Source organism: Calonectris borealis, chromosome 1 (genome assembly GCF_964195595.1).
Source record: "Calonectris borealis chromosome 1, bCalBor7.hap1.2, whole genome shotgun sequence".
Taxonomy (NCBI): domain Eukaryota; kingdom Metazoa; phylum Chordata; class Aves; order Procellariiformes; family Procellariidae; genus Calonectris; species Calonectris borealis.
Window position 1 is genome coordinate 190,547,721 of NC_134312.1, and position 19,588 is coordinate 190,567,308.

At 41.4% G+C, this 19,588-nt stretch overlaps 1 protein-coding gene across 3 annotated transcripts in view; it reads left to right on the forward strand.

Moving 5' to 3' along the window:
- Positions 1–1,664: 1,664 nt before the first annotated feature.
- The window catches only part of RNASEH2B (ribonuclease H2 subunit B), a 43,669-nt gene continuing 25,745 nt past the window's right edge, over positions 1,665–19,588 (forward strand). For 2 of the 3 annotated variants that reach the window (XM_075139677.1, XM_075139675.1), the window contains exons 1-3: positions 1,770–1,906; positions 14,572–14,643; positions 17,581–17,688. In XM_075139677.1, the coding sequence (XP_074995778.1) occupies positions 1,843–1,906; positions 14,572–14,643; positions 17,581–17,688 (244 nt within the window). In that variant the 5' untranslated portion in view covers positions 1,770–1,842. Of the gene's footprint in view, positions 1,907–14,571; positions 14,644–17,580; positions 17,689–19,588 lie in introns of all 3 variants that reach the window. The other variant, XM_075139676.1, reaches the window with a different exon arrangement.

The following is a 19,588-nucleotide window of genomic DNA, read 5'->3' on the forward strand; positions in this document are numbered from 1 at the left end:
CTTTCCTTCTAGGAAGGTTTCAAACACAGCAACCAGCTCTGTTCTGCTCTTCCAGTGCTCTTGTATGGATTACAGTGGAACAGTCAGGAGCCTCTTTCTCTCTTTGCTAACACAAGTACCGAGAAGGGTTTTACAAGACCCATCAGTGAATGTTGCAATCCAGGCATATGCTACGGCAAATTGCAATCACTTTGAAAGCAAGTGATTTCAGTGGGGACTTCTTCAAAACACATGGTGTGGTGTGGTCTTTGGCACTTAGATCTTGCCCTACTTCAAGCAGGGAAAAAAATCAGGAAAATTAAAATAAAACAAATTTAGACTAATGTAATCTCAGAGTTATGATTGTATATGCTCAAACTTCAGGAAATTATTTTTTTCAGCCTTACATCAACTCAGCTGTTTTGCATATGTTGGCCTTGGTTATTTCTGCTCTGTTTTGGGGCATAATGTTAGTATGTTTTCAATATTTGTTTCATATCTCTGAGATTTACAATTGATATGTATACTTTAATACTTTTGATAACATATAATATTTGTCTCCTAAATCTCTGGGATGGTGGCCATCAACCCATTCTTGTGTTGGGAAAGCTAAGCTTATGTACATATGCACATGTATACTAAAATATGCATAAGTGTGGATCTTACTTTGTGACTATGGCTCCTCGGTATGATTTGTAGGTATAGGACCTATTTAACAGGATCATATTATACACCGGGGCGTATGACTGATACGAGAGGATTCTGGCTCTGCCCAGGCATGCCCAGCCTTGGAGGACCAAAGTTCCACAGAACAGCAGAAGCTGGCAGGTGCCTCTGGAGACGGTCTAGTCCAGCTCCCTGCTCAGGGCTGGGCCAGCTACAGCAGGTGCTCAGGGCAATGTCCAGTCGGGTTTTTAACATCTCCACAGATGGAGACTCCACAGTTGTTCAGGACAACCTGCTCCAATGTTTGACCACCCACACACGAAAGGCATTTTTTCTTATGTTTAAATGGCATTTCCTCGTTTCAGTTTGTGCCCTTTGCCTCGAGCCCTGTCAGTTGGCACCACTGAGAAAAGCCTGGCTCCATCCTCTTTACTCCCCCCATGAGGCATTTATGTACATGGATTAAGATGCCTTCTCCGGGCTGAACAGCCCCAGCTTTCGGCCCTTCTTCAGCTCAGATGTTCAAATCCGTTAATCACCTCCGTGGCCCCGCACTTCTGCCTTTAGGTCCAAACTCATCACGCCTAATCGAAGCTGTGCCCCCCTCGAGACAAAGCTTTCGGCAGGGGTGCTGCTCCTGCCAGGGGTTGGCAGCGATGGGGCAGTGGCAGGCACCGCTCAGCTATGGCAGCCCGACCCCTGTGGAACGGTCACCTCCCGGCCTGCGATGGGACAGGGTTAAAAGGAAGCCTGTGCCTGCCAGCCCTCAGTGTATGAGGGGGAAGACGGGCGCCCAGGGGCCCCGCGGCTGCCCGCCCCACGCGCCCAACAGCCCGCAGACCACTGGCGGGGTGAGGCGAGAGGAAAGGCTTTGCTGCTCTCTGCCCCGCCCGCAATGGCTTGTACCATTCCTTCCACGTGGGGGGGGGGAGGGAGGAGGGCGAGAGGGGAAGCGGCAGCGCAGCCGCAGCCATCTCAGTGCCTGCTGCCGCCCGCCCCCCACTCTCGCCCGCGGGGTGGCGCCGTCCTGCCGCCACGCGCGTGGCTGTGAGGCGCGCGGCCGCCGGGCGGGTAGTAGCGCGCGGCGCCTCTTCCCGCCTCTCCTTCCTCCCCTGTGCCGCCCCACCCCAGCCGCCATGTTGCGGCGGCGGCGGGAGCGGCGGCGGGAGCGGGGCCGGCGGCCGGCGCGTACGGAGCATGCACGGCGCGAAGCAGCGTCCCGCGGACGCGCACCCTGGCCAGTGGGTGCTCATTGCACCAGGTAACTCAGCGGGGCTCTGAGGTGGGACAGGCTCTGCCGCAGCGCCGATCTCTCATTCTCCACCGCGCCCCGCTGACTGGCCTTGGCGGTGCTTGCCCGCATCGCGGCGGGGCTGGGCCGTCGCTCGGGCAGAGACGGGTGCCTTTCTCCGAGGGCTGGGGCAGATCTCTGGGCTGCTGTGTGCAGCCAGCCCCAGCCCTGGTGGTGTAAGGACATTTTGTCACACAGCCTTTACACAAGGCCCTACAGAGTACCCCCCTTCTCCTCTCCAGGGACCCTGTTTCCCTCATGGCATCTATGTGTTTTATTTTGGTGTGTCATTAGGGTTTTCCAAAGGCCAGCTCGCCCCTGGTTTGCAAAAAGCGTTGTCGGCCGTGGGGAGAGGAGCTGTATAAAGGTCTTGTCACCGAGGTCCCTGATAGAGCCTCGTTGTCATCTCCCTGCTGCTGGCAGCCCACCTTGCCTCCATCCCCTTAGTCCATTCCTGCATTTTTTGAAGGAAATGGTTTAGTGCCCTAAGCCTCAGCTTTAAAACAAACTCCTTGGAAACAGTAAGTCCTAAGCCAGAGTGAGATCTCCTTAGCTTTTCCTCTCTATAGGCTAAAGAAGCAGACCTCCACGTGGCAGCTCTGCAGATGCAATATACACAAGGCCTTAAACACTGCGTAGGCTTAGTTTCTCTCACTTAACGCTGAATAAATGGGAAGATGCTTTCCCCCTTAACATTTATTTCTACCTAGTATCAGGTTTCAGAATTTTAAATTCACAGATCACAAAAGGTTTTTGTGTTAAAGAGGATGAGTGAAACAGGATGTGCTCAAACTGCAAGACACTAAGAGGAAGGAGGCATTTCATAAGTGCTTTTTTTAGTTTGATTTCCTAAGGAAATGCAACTTCCACAATTATCTGTGGGTCCGCTTTGTACTGTGCCTATTTCTTATCCCACCCCAAACTTTTGAGTATTAATTTCAACCAAACCTGATAAAAAGGAGGAGCTCTTTGGAGTAATTTTATGAGATGGGTGAAAATGTCTGCGATGATGTGAGAAATGCTATAAATGGCACCACTGAAGGAACGGTATAGCAAGAACTTAGTTCAGCAAAGGTTGAAAACAAGGCAGGAGCTCAGTCTTAAGACATGCATCTGTAAGAAACAGGGCTGCTCTAGTTACATGAGAAACAGAACCAATTGTTATGATTTCACTGATTGCTCTCTTCCCCTGGTTTTAACTTTTCAATTCCACCCTTTGGTATCTGACATGTTTGATGCCTAAGAAAGGAATTTATGAGTGAGGAATTCCTTTTTTTAATATTGACTCTGCAGACTAGGATTTAAAGCTGAATCTTGTATCAGATGACTGGCTATGCCAACAGATGTCCATACTGTGCAAATATTTACAAATATGCTTAACTTATGCATGAGTAGTCAATTCTGTGCAGTAAGTTAAATTCTTCAGTAAGTGTTTGCAGGATTGGAGCCAGAGCTTGTAACTTTCATGAAGCCAGACAGTTTGTATTACCAATTATGCCAGCACAGCTCTGACAGAATTTATATAGTACTCCAGACCTGTAAGAAAGTTTATTAAGCCTTAGTAGAACCTCAAAGCATGTAGTGATTTTTAAAAACTCTGTGGCTGATAATTTCAGAACTCCACGGCTGATGAGACGTGCCAGTCATATGAATAGGACTGCTGAAATGAAGTAGGTTTAATGATTTTAGTTTGGTTTTAACATTTTTTTCAGAAAAGAGATTTTTAAAGTTAACATCTATTGCTTTTCAAAGTTTTGCATTTCTTAACTGCTTTGTTGGATGGATCTCCGAAGTTCTTCATTGGCCATTTAGTGGAATTTGTAGTAGGAAGACCTGATTACTTTTAGGAATGAAGATGGATGCAGTTGGATTTATATCAAAAAACGCTTGTTCTTTGACTATCTTAAATTTTATTCATATGGCAATTCATATCTTCATAATACCCGCATAGCATTATGCTACATACATGCATAAAAACGACCGGTGTAAATAATTGCAGGATCTGGTTCTTGGTGTGAGTTTAATACGATTTGTTAATAAGTCTGCCAACATCATCTACGTGTAAATAGCCTATTTATCTTCTTGTGTCTGTGGCCATTATCCTGTGCATAGTGGGAGGAAGGAGCAAGGTGTGTTTTAATGCTATGCAAGAAGCTCCAAAACTTTTCTTGTAATAAAGGCACTTTCTAAGATGCTGGTTTCAAGTGCTTAGGTTAGTTTGAAAAACTCACCTGGGTAGTCTGCCTCCTACAACAGCTTGTAAGGTTAATAATGTATACCATCCTACGCAACCTAATAGCATCTCCACTTGGATATATGCCATTCATCTTGCTTTGATTGTGACATCTTAAAAGTTCCTGTATGGATGGAGGTGGTGACTAGTTCTGCAAAGAGGCTAGATATCTTAGTCTAAAAAAGAATGAGGTCTGTCAAAAGTATAGAAGTAAAACAATGAGAACTGAAACTTACTGTCTTAAGTATCAGTATTTTTCAATAATTCAGACTGTTAGAGGTTCAACAGTAGCTTCCTAGAACAAGGCAAAGACATTGGCTGGAGTTCTGAATGATGATGCATGTGTTGCTCTGATTCCTTAGTTATTACGTCGTTCTGAGAATCTGTCTGATTTTGCACAAGTCTATGACTGTGGTTTTGCTGCTTATGTGACATGTAGAAACACTTAACTGTGTAAAAAGTACATGTAAGAGAAAGGTGAGATTCTTTCTTATTTGGACTTCAGCAACTGACAACATCGGGTTGATATCTGGAACACAGCAGCTAAAAAGCAGGCAGATTTAATTTTCTAATTGCCAGAGAAAGTGAGCAGAGTATGCTTGTCTGCTTTAGTATTGAAGGTTATAAAATAATTACTAATTTCCTTGTTTCAGACCACGTTTATACACTATCTTACATTGCACAGACAATAAATTGCTGCTCTGCTGTTCAGAGCATGTTTGATGACTAAGGAGATAAATTTCAATTTTGTTTCTGATTTGTTTATTTTTATATTGATTTCAGTGTTCTGGAAATAGCTCAGAAACAAGGAATCTCTTCTGTCAGGTAGAACTGCCAATGCTCTTCGTTGAAGTCATGATTATGGCTAGAGGAGTAATGCAGTTGGAGTGGTTGTTTTACCAATGATGTGTGTTATCCCAGTCCTCTTGAACTGTTCTAGAGGGCCAGACTCTGTCACTTCCTGTTGCAAGTGGTTAACTCTACCATTGTATTTCCGGTACTGTAAAACTTTGATCGTTAGTGTCCATCTCATGCTTACACATCATAGGACAGAGCTATAAACCACACAGTTCAGCAGGTATTTTGCATGGAGTATAGAGGTGGGTGAAGGAAGGAAGGGGGAGCGGAGTTGCCTGAGCTGAGAGGCAGAGTTCATGTTCAGTCAGCAGGCCAGTGACCCTGTGCTTCATTTCAGTCAGTCTTTGCCTACCCTCATTCTTTCCTATGGCACTCTTTCCTCATTCACTGTTCTTATCAGCAGCCTGATGACAGTCTTTGCTCTCACCAGCCCTTTGCCACACCAAGACACTCAGGCTGTTTGGCATGGGAGAGTCACACAAGGGAAGTCCGAGTAGAAAGGGGAGAGGAGAGCCTCAGACAGTCATATCTGGGCTGGCTGGTAAGCAACTTCTAGGTGAGGTAGCAAATTTTACCTTCAGAAATGCCCTGCCCTTGTCCTGGTGAGAGCTCTTGTGATGGTGTTTCTGCTGATACTTATTTTTTCCCACAGAGGCAGGATGATTTGATAAGCCGATACAGTCATCTTTTTGTTTTGTTTTTATAAGCATAATTGTTCCTATGTTAGGGATTGAAAAACCGAGAGCAGGACAAAGGCGAAAACAGAAGTCAGTGGGAGAGGAGGTAGGAAGTGTTGGTATGGTGGAGAAGGTAGGATGAGGAGAAAGTGGTAACCATGTTAATTACTCCTGAAAGGCTGGAAGCCGCTGGTGTACATTGTGCAGTCTTATCATGGACATTTAGAGGAAGGTTGAGAAATGGAAGTGAATAGTCAAGAGAGAAAACGATGAACAAACAGGAGGAGGGAAGATGGAGGGATTGATCATATGGAGGGAGGTGATGAGAACAGAAGACTTGGGCATGTAGGTGGGGGTAGAGCTGTGCGTGCTGGGCTTGAAATAGGGTCAACTCTTTGGGCAGTTCCTCCAGTTGCAGATTAACTGCTGTGGATATACAGGCACCAGATTTGGCCCAGAGCAGGCTCAGCTCAGCACTAATGGTTTATTAGTTCAAGTGCTGTGCCATGTTAACACATCTCTGCTGTTTCCAGGACCAGCTTTGCAGTGCAGCTGCTTTCATACAGTGTCTGAACTAATAAGTCCTGATGGACCCAAGCTGGCTCTGTGCAGACCCACTTGGGTGTTTCTGTGCTGTGCTCCACGTTCCAGGGGATTTTATTAGCTTGGCTGGAAATCCAGATCTGAACTTGCTTTGTGCAGGGTAGTTGATGTCGATGGTTAAGAAGACCTCCTGAGTCTGGAGTTCTGGAGGAATCATGGTACAGAGACACCAAAGTGCTAATAAGTCCAAAAGGACCCACGTGGACTTCATTGGTGGGTGGCTGAATTTCCATATTGTGCTTTTCTGCATTTCTCTTAGTGGTTGGATAATCAGGAATGTCACGTTACCCATGTACCTGAGCCCCCCTTTACCGTTGAGAATGTAGAGCTTCCTATACAAGCTTCTTGTTGTATTGGTCTAGCTACTGAACAGGTACAAGGGAAAACAAATAGCTCCTAAGAATTAAAACCTGACCGTCTCGCAGCTAGAAAGTTGCTAATGATGTGCTTTAGTAGAGGAGATTCTGTTTGTGTTTACTGAGTATTCATGTACGTTTTTTTAACATCCTACTATCTGAACCAGTGTGATTTTTTTTTTAATGGGCATATAAGAAATTTCTACTTGCTTTATGAGTTGAGCCCATGGAATTACCATTTTTAATGTTTTCTCTGAAAATTATCAGAACTAGAAATTATTTTCTAGACAGAGAAATAATACTGAGACCCCACCTAATTGTAGGGTTCTAAGGGGAGGGCTCTGGAAAACCCTCAAATACTGCGATAAAGTTGCTGTGCGTGACATAGATCTGATCTGGGCTCTGTATAACAAATAAAAGTTCTTACGTAATGGCTTCAAACTGGTCTTGCCAATAGCAACCAAAATCACACTAGCTGCTTAACAGGATGGGTGTGAAGGGCAGTCTCTTTTCAGTACACTTTCTCAGGGATAGGTGTTATGTCAGAACTGGAACTAGTTATATCCTTCACTGGTTTTAGCGAAGAGGTCAGGAATTGAAGGCAATTTTCTAAGCCTGGTGTTCCACTCTACACCTAAAGTTAAGACTGCTGTATTTAATTTGTTCTGCATTTGTCTGTATTAGGAAGAGAAGTAGAGGTTAGCTGCAAGCTGAAAATTATTTTCAACCTTTGTTTTTCTGATCTAGACAGGTTTAGTTGACTACATTTTTTCAGTCTGCTGTTTTCTTAAACAGTAAATTGATTAGCTTTTTTATTGTTTTACGGGAACTGCCGTATGAATAGCACTGGAAGCATTGCAAGGGGAGAGGGAAATTTAACAATCCTGTTATTTTTAGGAATTACTTATTTAAAAATAAAAGGAGCGGTTTCACATTAGACTTGGCAAGTTGTTTGAACAAATTTCATATATGCCAAAAGTCAGATGGAGGCAGAAATAAATGGACTGTGATGCCAGACCATAGGGCATCAGCACACATTAAATTAATCCTTCGTTCTTTCAAATGAGACTGAGGAAATTTTGTCTCCATGCAACAACAGAGGAAGCATTTGACTTGAAAATTTTGGGTCATAATGAGAGAAGATGTCACAGCAAAAGAAGCTGTGGAATACTTAATGCATGAAAATAGTTTGCTTTAAAATCTGAAGTAGGCAGGTTTTATTTTTTTTTTTCCTCCATTCTCGCACCTTGCACTTAACGCTTTGATACATGCTTTTATTTAGCATTTAAAAACCAGTTCATTTTATCTGCTACAAAATAGACTACACTGCTGGGCTGTTAGGGAGCTTGATTCAGAAGTTGTAATGAATGTCAAAATTGAGAAGAATACTTGAACATTAATACTTCCAGAATAATTTAGATAAAGAACTTGGAAATAATGTTTACAATAAACAAATACGTATGTTTTTTAACAGCTGACTTAAAACATTAGAAAGTTTATATAAAATATGTGCACATATTTATATACGTTTTTAATAAGGTGAATGTGAATGCGCTTATTTTAGAAGTTAGCACTCTGTGGGCATATTTTACTTCACCTCCCCCTAAATTGGCATTTGCATCTCCTGAACAAAGCCTTTTGCCTGCAGGTAATTTGTACCATTTCTTATATGTCATCTCTTAAAAGGCATACTGAGCTCAGCTGTGTATAAAGCAGATATAACTGGCAAGCTAAGGAGCCAGAAGGAAGCATAGCAAATAAAATAACTGAAAAGAGATGTTTTAATGTGTAACACCATCTCCTACTTCTGCTTTCTGCCATCTGGCTTCGAAGAGACCAACTTATGCCAACTTAGGCCTCTCTGCACATGGGAATAGGGCTGATTCAGCCAGTAATACAGCTGCACCAGTGTTGACCCTATAAATATTGAGAAGGGAAGTCTGAAGTTTTTATCCTTTCAAGTGATAACCTGTTCTTGAATTTCTCAAGGTTGACCTCTCCTTCATTCAGCTCAAACCCCTGCATGATGTGCCTAGCATCTAGATCTCAGTAACGGATGAATTAGTACTGTCCATTGCTGCCAGTGAGTCCATGAACATGTTTTTTTGGCCTAAGAAGTGAACTGTGCCAACATAGGGGAAGCCAAAAGATGCTCTCAGGCAGAAGTCTTAATATTTAGCTGTATTGCATAGCTGTGTACTGGAACCAAAGGCCACTCAAACCGTCTAGTAGCATTTCCAGGTGAAGTTTTACTCAAGATAGAAAACAGTGCCATTTTTAGATATCATTGTGTTTTATCATAGGATTTTTAGTTGAAGTAGGAGCCAGAAAGACTTTGAGGGGTGTAAGTTATGTCACATTAAACGTTATTTTCTTAGGGCACCAAATAATAAATGCTGTGATTACAAACTGGTAACCATTCTATCTTTTACAACAGGCATGGCAGAAGTCCCCTTACTGAAGCTAGTACTATGTGTAGTCAAGGAGAGGGTAAGGTGGTGAGGTAACATCAAATTAACATAACTGAGTAACAACTAAGAAGATACTTCCAAAAATCAAGTGTGTGCAAGTGCAAAGCCATACCTTATATGTAAGCACCTGCGAAAGAGGCTGTTTGCAGAGGTAAATCAGGCTGTGTGCCAACTAGTACTCCCCTGAGAGTATTGTGAGCCAAGGAAGCAACAATGTAGTCTTGTGGCTCATCTCTTGCTTTCCCACCTCTATAAAGTCACATACAATCTAGTCTTCTAATCAGCTTACACTGGTCAAAGACCTCAGTGTCACATATAGAGTAGGTTATATTCTGTGCCATCTGCTCCTGCCATGGGTTCTGTCCCTTTGGTCTGGTGATAACGTAACCATATGGTGAGTGAGAATAGCTTACTGATCTGGGTGAAAATTAATACTTCTTTTTTGTGACTGGTTATTTCTCAGCTGCGTCAATGAACTGAGCCAACTTGTTGTGTGGCCACGAGATTGCTAGTTTCGTTGGAAAGAAAGCAGCAGAGATGCGCAACAGGGAGGGACCAGAGGTGGGGACCTCAGGACTGCGCTTTTCAATGGCCTGTGATCTTTGGTCATTTGAAGCCATTCAGGAAACTGTATCCTCAGTCTCTGTGTACCTGAATTCATTTATTATGCTAATAGTTAATTACCTTGTAACTTAGAAAAATTGTCAAAAGTTTGGGTGATACAAAGTACTGGACTTATTAATTAATTTTCTCTGGGCTTTTTTCAGGACAGGGGACACAGGCACTGAATTAAAACCACTTACTTCAGGTTGACTGATTCTAAAAAGAACATAAATCAAATGATTATTAGATCTAACATATCTGTTCCCTTAGGCTACATAGTTTAAGGTCTTCCATAAAATGTCCATTTAATGGGCTCCATTATAGTGTCTCCATCTGACACACCTTTCGTGCACGGTTAGAAGTTAAGAAGGGAATGGAAAAGATTCGTGTAGGTGACGTATGGTTTAATATCTGTTTTTAAATGAAATCTTAACTTTATATTTCCAGACTTTTAAATAATCCTGGTTTTTTGCAGGGTGATGGTGGTAGGGAAATTTGTGCTCTCAGAGGGTTTTTTCCTCTTACGCAATTGACAGATATTTACAGCCTTTTTGCTTGCTTGGCTGGCAGCTTTTTGCATGGGAATTCCATATAACTTGATATTAGTCTGTTATATATAGTATTCTATAAGCAATTTAAAAAAAAAAAAAAAAGGTGAATAGACCTTGCATCATCCATAACAGTTTCATAGATCTTAGTGGGAGTTTTACGTTCTTTTCCAATTTATCGTGTTGCTGTACCAGCTAACACTTTTTTTTTTATGGCCAGATTCATTAGTGCCTCATATCTATCCATTGTGGAAGAAATTATTGCCAGAAATCCTTTGACAGCTGGTTCATTTTCACTTTGTTCTGTTTATATATTTTATAGAATTTGCCTGGTTGTGTGTCTGACCTCCACGAAATATGATAGGCTTTTCTCCTTTTCTGTAATGGAAAGCTTCGTTTAAGCTTTTATAGTCTCTTTCACTAAGCTTCAGGATTTTGAGGTTCTGCCTGTAGACTCCAGTACAACCGATGGATGTATCACCCACATTTTTAGATGGACTTTGTGTGATTTGGTTAATAGTGAATGAACAGTAGACTATAGCTTAAGCAAAGTAGACATAGTTACCAGCCCAGTGTCCTGCGTTGTGCTTACCTCAGAACTCCCTCCTCTGGTATAGCTGTAGCGGTACTGCATCCGGATTCATTCTGTGTTGCTGAAGGTGTCTGTAAGATCAATGGAGACAGAGGCATATGCTTGCAGGGGATGATACAGGTGGGTTTAGGCTTTAAGGTGGATTCAGCTGCCTCCTGGAAGTGCCTGTCATCTGTCTTCCCTGGCAGTTTAGAGTGGCTTGCTAATTGAGATGCCTCCTTGGGACAGGATTAGTTGAGCCCCTCTGTACCCTTGTATCAGTTTTTTGTATCCTTGTAGTGAATATTGTCCTAGGAGAATAGCATGCTGTACTGGCACATCTGCTAGTAAGCTGACCTGTACTGATGGTGTGTGATGTGCAGTTCACAGCTGCAAGACAGTTGGTAGAGAGTATAATACTCGGTCAGAAAGGTCTTACCTCTCTCACTTGCTGTTCTTGTAGATGAATGAGTTTCTCAGGGCTGAGCTATGGATACTGTTGTAGTAAGTGTAGTGGCAATCTTTAGGATTTCCTTTAGGATTTAACAAAAAAGCTCTTCCTGTAATGTCCCTTTTGTCTGCTTATTTTCTGTAAGATTATTTCTTTTCTGGATGTGAATCTTAAAAGTAAAAAAAAAAAAAAAGGCCTAGTTTAACTCTTAGTTTTGCTAGAAAATTGCTACAGTACTGCTTTTTAAGAAGTCTTTATTTATTTAGTGTAAGAGATCCTTGCCCAAATACAAGGACTGATAAATGTAATGACATTAAAGAAATCCAGTTACCTTTCCTGGCTAAAGGAAAGTTAGGTTTGGACACCTAACTTCAAAAGTCCCTTGGTCAGCATTTTCCTAGTCATGAAGTGTTTAAATTCAGATCAATAGGGCCTTCTTTGCCCTTAAGGCCACGTTAGCATTGCATTCAGTTTTCCAAGCAGGCATTCTCCCAATTGCCTCTTTTTATCTGCCAACTTGACATCTAGTAGAGCCAATCTGTAACAAAAATATACTTCAGATGCGCCTGGAAATGGAGTGGGGTATTGCCTACATTTTGAGGAAACTGAGGGTAAAAGAAACTCAAAGAAACCACTTTTGCCTTTGCCCACTCCTCACTTCTTCTTGTGTGTGTGCATATGTGCGTATCCCTTCTGGTAAACCATCTTCTGTGGTAGCTGTGTGGAGAATGTGACGAATACTCTGATCCTATCAGCACGGGATACTGGGACTGAAGGCTGCAACTCAGACTGTTCAATAGAGTGTGATCACCGCTGTCCTCTATGCAGTGATGAACCCCATGGAACTTGGGGAGGACCAAAGAAGTAAATGGGCAGAGCTGTGCTTCTCTTCACATGGGGAAGAGCTACTGGCTGAGCCAAGGCAGCTGCAGGGCCAGGCTGCGTATACAAAGGGGCAGAACAGAGGGTGCTGAGCCTGGGATAGCATGGGGTAGGCCTTAGTGATGGAGGGCAGTTAGCTGGGTTGGGAAGGCAGAGGATTGATGAGGAAGAGACGGAACACTGTATCTCTTGGGTTTGTTACACTCAGTGCTCTCTACGTGCAGGTGTCTCCCAGGCTTAAGGGGGGTGGATAAATTCAGTATGTTACTAAAAGATTAGGCAAAGAGCGTATCAACTAGATAAAGATGTGAACTTCATTAAAAACAGCTACATTAGGAAGGATTGTCTACTTAATTGTTCACGATATGTAAGATGCAACTTAAGGCTTAGCTGGACTCATTCCCAGTGTTCATAAATCTATGTACGAAGAAAGCAGAGCAAGTGAGCGCTAAAAGTTCCTTTGGGTTTTTTTTTTGTTTTGCTTTTTGTTTTAAATTTTGAAACTCACATTTAGTGTGTATATTTTAACATGTTCGTGTGAAACACATCAAAGTAAACACGTGCAGTGTGTTTCTTTCACTGTCATTAATCACTGTAGTGTTTTAAAAAGTAACAAAAAATACACTAATGTTAAACTGTGGTCAAGAATTGAAATATATACAGCTCTAGAAATTTGAAGTTTGCCTTTGCCAGGACAAATGTAGCTGACAACCATGTGTGTTTATGTATCAGCATATGAAGCAAATCTGGCTAGCAAATACGGACTTTTTCCATTAAAAACCCTCAACTTAGATTGAAACTTTTTAACGCACTTTTTCAAGCCACCTGAAGACTCAGCTAAAAATTCAGGGCAGGAAAATGACTGTAAATTCTCTGAACTGCTCTGAGAACTATTATCCTCCAACACTTTATCACAAAACGCACTTGCTTTTTAAGCCCTGCTTATGTCTTTATCTGGGCAATTTCTGTTTGTGACACAACTGAGTAACCAGGAGTGAATGTGAAAGATGAGGGTTATTTGGGGCTTTTTTTTGCCACTGAGGTGTCAGTGAACAGCCTGTGAGAAGTCCACCTGTCCTTTCCAGATGTGTTGGGGGTAGACTTTCAGCCAGAGTGGAGGACAACTGTTTTTGGTTGTACTTGAGGTTCCTACTTCCCTGTCTTCCATAGAAAAGAACTGTGCTGTCTCCCTCTCTGCAAACCTCCTGGATGCTGCTGAAAGGGGAAGGACGATGTGGCACTTCTGTTTCTTCCAACAGCCTCCCTCATGAATAGCTGTGCAGCCCGCCTCTGCTACTCCTCTCTGCTTTCCTTAGCAGCACCATAACGCAAACATCAGCCTGATCCCTGTCAGTCCCTTCTCTGGGGTCTGGATACTGGTTATGTATGTGAAATGCTTTAGTAATTTTCCTTGCGCTGATGAATACCTGCATGAAAGGAATTGGGACAGAACTGGCAGTGTGCAAGCTAAGAAAGATGATGCTGTCATGTTGCTCTTAACTCAGATGTGGGAAGTTGTTTTCATAAATATAAGTTAGACTTTCCCTACAAAGAGAACGTGGATAGAATATAATTAACTGGGGATCCTTATAAATGTTTTTTCAGGCTTGAATCAGCATCCTTGTGGGAGCTGTTTCCTTTCTAATTTTTTTTTTTAAATTTCACAGAGAAATCATACTTTTGTGGCTCTGCTTTTTGTCTTTTTTTTGCCTAAAGACACAGAAAAGGGAAAACTGTCAGAGGCTTAAGCCAGAGGTGCTGTATTCTCTCAGCTTCTTTTTCCTGTGGGGGGAATTAAATGCACTCTTTATTTTTTAAGATTATGCATAACAGGTAAACAAGTGTGCATATTTTTCACAGAAGTAACAACCACTCAAGACAATTCCTACTCCATATTCCTGCATAATCTGACTTCCTGAAAGCTTTAGAGGACCACTGTTTCTTCCCACAAATATTTTACCTTTTGCACTTTTAACATCTTAATGTCCACACTGTGCTTGGCCTAACTTACCAAAGCATTCTCATTGTCTTTGGGACTAATCAGGGCAACATACCAGTTCATCTGACTTAACTGAGGTGTCAAACTTAGAAGCTCTCTTGCCTGAGGCTCTCTCGGGGGAAGTGGTTTTCAAAATCTAAATAGTCCCCAGGTGCATATCTTTCCTGTGGCAGATAGAGAGTGCCAGGAAGTCTGGAATCATAATTTAGGTGCCTTGATCAGGTAGGATGAATTTGGGCTGAGGCATATAACTTTCAGGCAGAAAATACGTGAGTTTTCAAATAGTGTCAATCTAATTAATTGTGAATGTCTTGGAGAAGCATGGCAGAGTGTTAAATACGTCTCAATTTACAAGTTCATAACTTTTTCCTCTCCCCCCACAGAGGCTGCTACTGACCCCCCTAAGACACCTGACAGCGAACCTTTATTTACAAAACTGCGCAATCCGAGCACAGGCAAGTTTTGGAAATGGTTCTGGTTGATTTCCTCCACCACCAAAAGATTCATATTTTGCAAGCTGAAATGATGATAGTGTAAGTCTTACGTGCCAAAGATACTGCTGGTGATGCCAGATAGTTAATGCTGTGCAAACATTTAGGATTTCTTTTATAATTTTAATTGGTTGAACTGTTTATTCATCAGGAATATTGGCAGCACATAAAAGAGGTGTAATTTAAGTTCTGTTTTTAAGTGCATTAGTTTTGGGGAGCTTACAGTGTTGGGTGTTGAGCCTGGGCTTTTTTTTAATCCAAATTTAGGCTTCATAGCATTCATCTTATGCTGTAAAATAAATAAAGTTAGAAGAAGTGATTCAGTTATACTTACAAAGCTTTGTGAGTCTTTTCATTTTTAAATTGAATTTTCTTCTTTCGCTGGTCCAAGTGGTGGTGTCTCTTTTCTCGTTAATACATAATGAGGCACTTTGAATTCAAAATACATTGGAAAGACCAGCAAATGCAGGGATATAATGACACCACCATCCCACAGTTACTTACTTCTAATCAGATTGTTCTTTTTGTCAAGAATTTGTTATTATTATATGAGTAATGTAATAAAAGGAGTATGAGATACTTCAACAGAAACTTACAGTAAGCCTTTGTTAGGGTTAACATATTTTGTTTGAAAAACACGTTTCATCCTGGTTTTTTTTTTTCATGAGCTCATTTGTTTTCTATAGATTTAAGTTGTATATTTTTGTTTTGAAATTCACTGCTCATATTTATATATGTTTGTAACTAAAGTCTTCAGGTACATTTTAATATCACAATATAGTAACTGCTACTTGTTCTTTAAAGAGGAAAATAATTAAAAACAATAAATACAGAGTGTGAAATCACTTACTCATCATGATACCTGTTTTTTGATTGCTCAGATTTACAGTGGGAATATATAGCCACAGATGTTTTCCACCTGCTGTATTATATTGGCTTTCTAATTTGTCATGTTTTTAAAAGCGTAGATATTAATTTGCTTTTCTCTGTGGAAGAAGAGATCTGTTACCTTGGAGAATCAGAGATATTGGGAAAGGTTTCTGGGGAAAACCTAAAGTACAATGATTGCCGGGGTGTGTTCCTTTAGAATTTACAGGAGCTTATTTATAGACCTGCATAAACTTTCAGTTATGTAGCCTATTATACGTATAGGTCTGAAAATGGAAGCACTGAGAACACCCTATTAATGTATTTTCCTTACGTTTGGGTCTAACAGATGAATTGTTGATGCCAGATATTGTACAAATACTCACTGAAGGACTCAGCACACTATAGAATTCATTCTAACTACTTTATTAAATAAAAGTATGCATGGTCCTTTTTATAGACAGGTAGAAAGGACAAAATTTCTATCCTTTACAAAGACTATAAACTAGGGTTCAGCCTGCAGTTCAGAAGTACCACAAGAAACATTTTTCAAAATGCTGAACTAAAAGAAGGGAAATAACCATACCACAAGACTTAAGCAACTAACTGAAGTGGTAAAGTTGTGAGCAAAGCTGCCTAGGTTCTCTCTCCATCCCCTCTCATCTCATCTGTCTAACGACACTGTTGGAAACCTGTGGTGACTGTCCTTTTAACATAAGCAAATAAATTAAGGAGCTGGAGTTAGGCAACAGGAATGGTCCCTTTCCCAAGATTTCATAGTTCACCACTGCATTTGGCTAGTGTGCTCACTGGTAGGAGTCTTAAGTTGTTCAGTGAGCACTGCTGTGAGTAGTTTGATGTCTGGCGCTGATCAAACTACGGTGTAGACCCTTGTTGAGAAGCCCATGGTAATGATTGAATCCTCTGCTCCCCCTTATATCTACTCTTCACTCCTCTCCTCCCCTCCCCAAAAGAAAAATTATCAGAGAACTGAAGCTATATCCAGGTTAAACATCTGGTCAGCCTTTTGGATAAAGGGGGGAAAATGCATTATCAGTCATTTTTGGGAAGAGATGTGTCTGCCCATTTTAGCTGACCTCCCTCCGCATCTAGGGATCTCTGCAGGCTGAGAACAGCAGCGCTGACGTCAGCTTGCAGGGGCTTACACTGAGACTTTTTTGAGCCAGCCAATGATCTGCAAGTCAGTGCAGCTTTGTAATTTATGTGTTTTCAGCAGGACTGCTATGTTATAGTTGCTCTTGTCTCTTGAAGATGGATTGATAACCAAGACAGGACCAGTCCAGCCAACAGACTCAGCTGACCAAATTTCAGGGGTCCCTTCTGTAGTTCTGGCAACTTCCTGTTTTAGATACAGAAAATGCCAATCCTGTTTGCAACATATTCATCACCCTTTCATTATAGCCCAGAACTGACATGAAATGGCAGAGCTGTACTATGGGGTGGCCTAAAATAAAGCTTTCCTTTTCCTTTCTAAACAATCAAGATTCTGATGGGCACTTTGAAGCAACTTCTTTTAGCTTCCTTGTTTACCTTATTTGTCTACCCATACTGAGTCATTGGCAATCCATTTTGATGCACAAAGAAAAAATGATTTCAAATTGTCACTTGAAGGTTTGATACTTTTGTTCCCTTAACTCAGAGTCTGATATCTTGGAGACAAACATGATGGAAGGAGAGCAATTTTCTTGTTTTCTACCTTCCCCCTTCAGTCCAGACAAAAGCTGATTTCTTGAGTGATTTTGATTTGGGTTTGGATCAAAGGCTTTGTGTTGTAAGATGAACTATTCACACATCTTATTTATTGATTCAAATTCAGTTTGGTTTATAGAGCTGGTAAATGAACATCTGTATATAATAGTTTTCTTTGTCTGAGCTTTCTTTGTAGTGAGTTTATGTAGAATGTGTGTATGTTTGTGTGTCTGTATGTATATAAGGCACATTCTTCAGACGTATTGGATATTCTTTTGATTTTTGTGAAAGCTTACAAATACAAACCAGATTTCTTTTCACCAGGGGAAGCAACCCTTTACTTATTCAATAGTGGTGCACAGCAGCTGTTTGAAGTAAAAGCTTTTCATGAAGAATATCGTTCCTGGTTTATAGGTCAGACTGTTCAACAAGGTGAGTAATATAACGTATCCTTCCCCCAACTGTAACTAATGTTCAGACACAGACCTTCCTTCTCTCTTCTAATAAATTTACAGGTGTTTTTCCTAGTTGTTTGAGGCATGCTGCATCATATCCCCACCTTCTGACACACTCATTTGCCATCTGGATTTAACCAGGGCTGGGGGCTTTGTGGTCTCTCTTTAAAAGGCTGCCTTTGGCAGCCTCAATTAGACAGATGTTCATTTGTCTTTGAGGAAGGGGGGGGGGGGGAAGTCATTCAATTGTATTTAAACTGAAGTGCCGTAAAATACTTAGCTTGCCTTGTCAATCAGACCAGCAAGTCCTCAGTGTAAGTAAAATATGTGTTATCCAACAGGAGGGAGAAAGGGCTGGAAGGCCTTAGCTAGCTAAGCAGAGCGGCGTGTTAGAGTATGGAATGTATGGTCTTGCTGTCTTTTAATTACCTCTGTAGTCCCCTCTGTGAGTGCTGAGATCTCAGGATAGTCCTGCTGTCTGAAGGTGCCGTTTCAGTGTTTTGTCTAAAGTGAGCTTGTCTATGCCATCCCAGTCATTCTCTGATCCTAGCTCGCCTTTCTGAAAATGAGAAGGAAACTTATGTAACTGCTTGTGACAGCTTTAACAATCCTTTATCAGTAAGAATGTCATTGGAGTAGTGTTTCTCTGCCAGCATGTCCTTAGACCAAGAAATAAGTATTAATTCAGGAGATAAAGGTGTAGTTGTTTTGTCCTTTTTTAACTAGAAAAAAGACCTTTTATAGTAATAAATAAAAGCAACCCCACCAGACATATGCCTTCTTTAATGGTAATATCCCAAAGCGTGTGTTAACTTTTAAACATCCTCTGCAGGTGCATATAGCAATGCAAGCGGTACGTCTGTGAGCTTTTCCTTGCTCCATCTGGGGGTGAGCCAAAAGACTTCTCCCAATTAGGTCCACATTGTATTCTCCCCCTCCCTTTCTAACCTCTATTTTGGCCCTTGCGAAACAGTTGCCTTAAGGAATCATCGCCTCAGTTTTCTTTAAAAGATACAGGGGGAAAAATTTTTCCTGAATGTTAGGACTGCTGCATCTGTGAAACGGTCAGGAGAAGAACAACACAAAAAAAGCTATGTGTTTGCAGTTAAAGCAAATTATCTTGTTATCTGCAGAGAAGGGCAGATATACACTGCTGTATACAGACTCACTATATACACCTATAGTGAGTCCGAACTCTTTAGAACAAATAAAAATACCTCTGCCTGGAGGTACAGTGGAAAGCATGTAAGTGGAAACTTTGAGAAAGTGGCTAGTGGTTTTTTTCCCTCCAGTTTTATTATCAAAGCTTTCATGTTTGTAAGTAGTCCTGACGTTTGCTTTGCCTCACGCGACACATCATGTTAGTAATACAAATGTTAGATTGGATATCAGCTTTGTCCAAACCACGTTCTTCCCACCCTGTCTTTTGTTAGTTTTAGGGCCATTGCAATAGGATTTCCTTTTCTTTAATTATTTAATCATGTGATTTAAAATTTAAAAAATTACATTTATTTGCTTTTGGTTTGCTAATTAATGTCAACTTGTCATCAATTTTTGGGTCTCATTAGTGAATTTCCTTGATGTTACATTGTTTCCAATTATCTACAATTATACCAAAAGCCTGACTCAGCCATTGTCCTGCAATGAGCTCCAGATGGGCAGAGGTGTCTGTTTCAACGGGAGACCAAGTTCTTCCTTTGTGTGTAACTTTGAATACAACATACTGAGCCATATTTTCTGATCTATTTAAGTTTATTTTGTCCTATTAGGAGATTGCATGCAGATTCTCCCCTTACAGATGAGAGGCAGCTCTAATTTAACTAGCTCTTGAAATTCTTTCTTGCCGTGCCTACCTCTTCTGCACGGTGTTGCCTTGC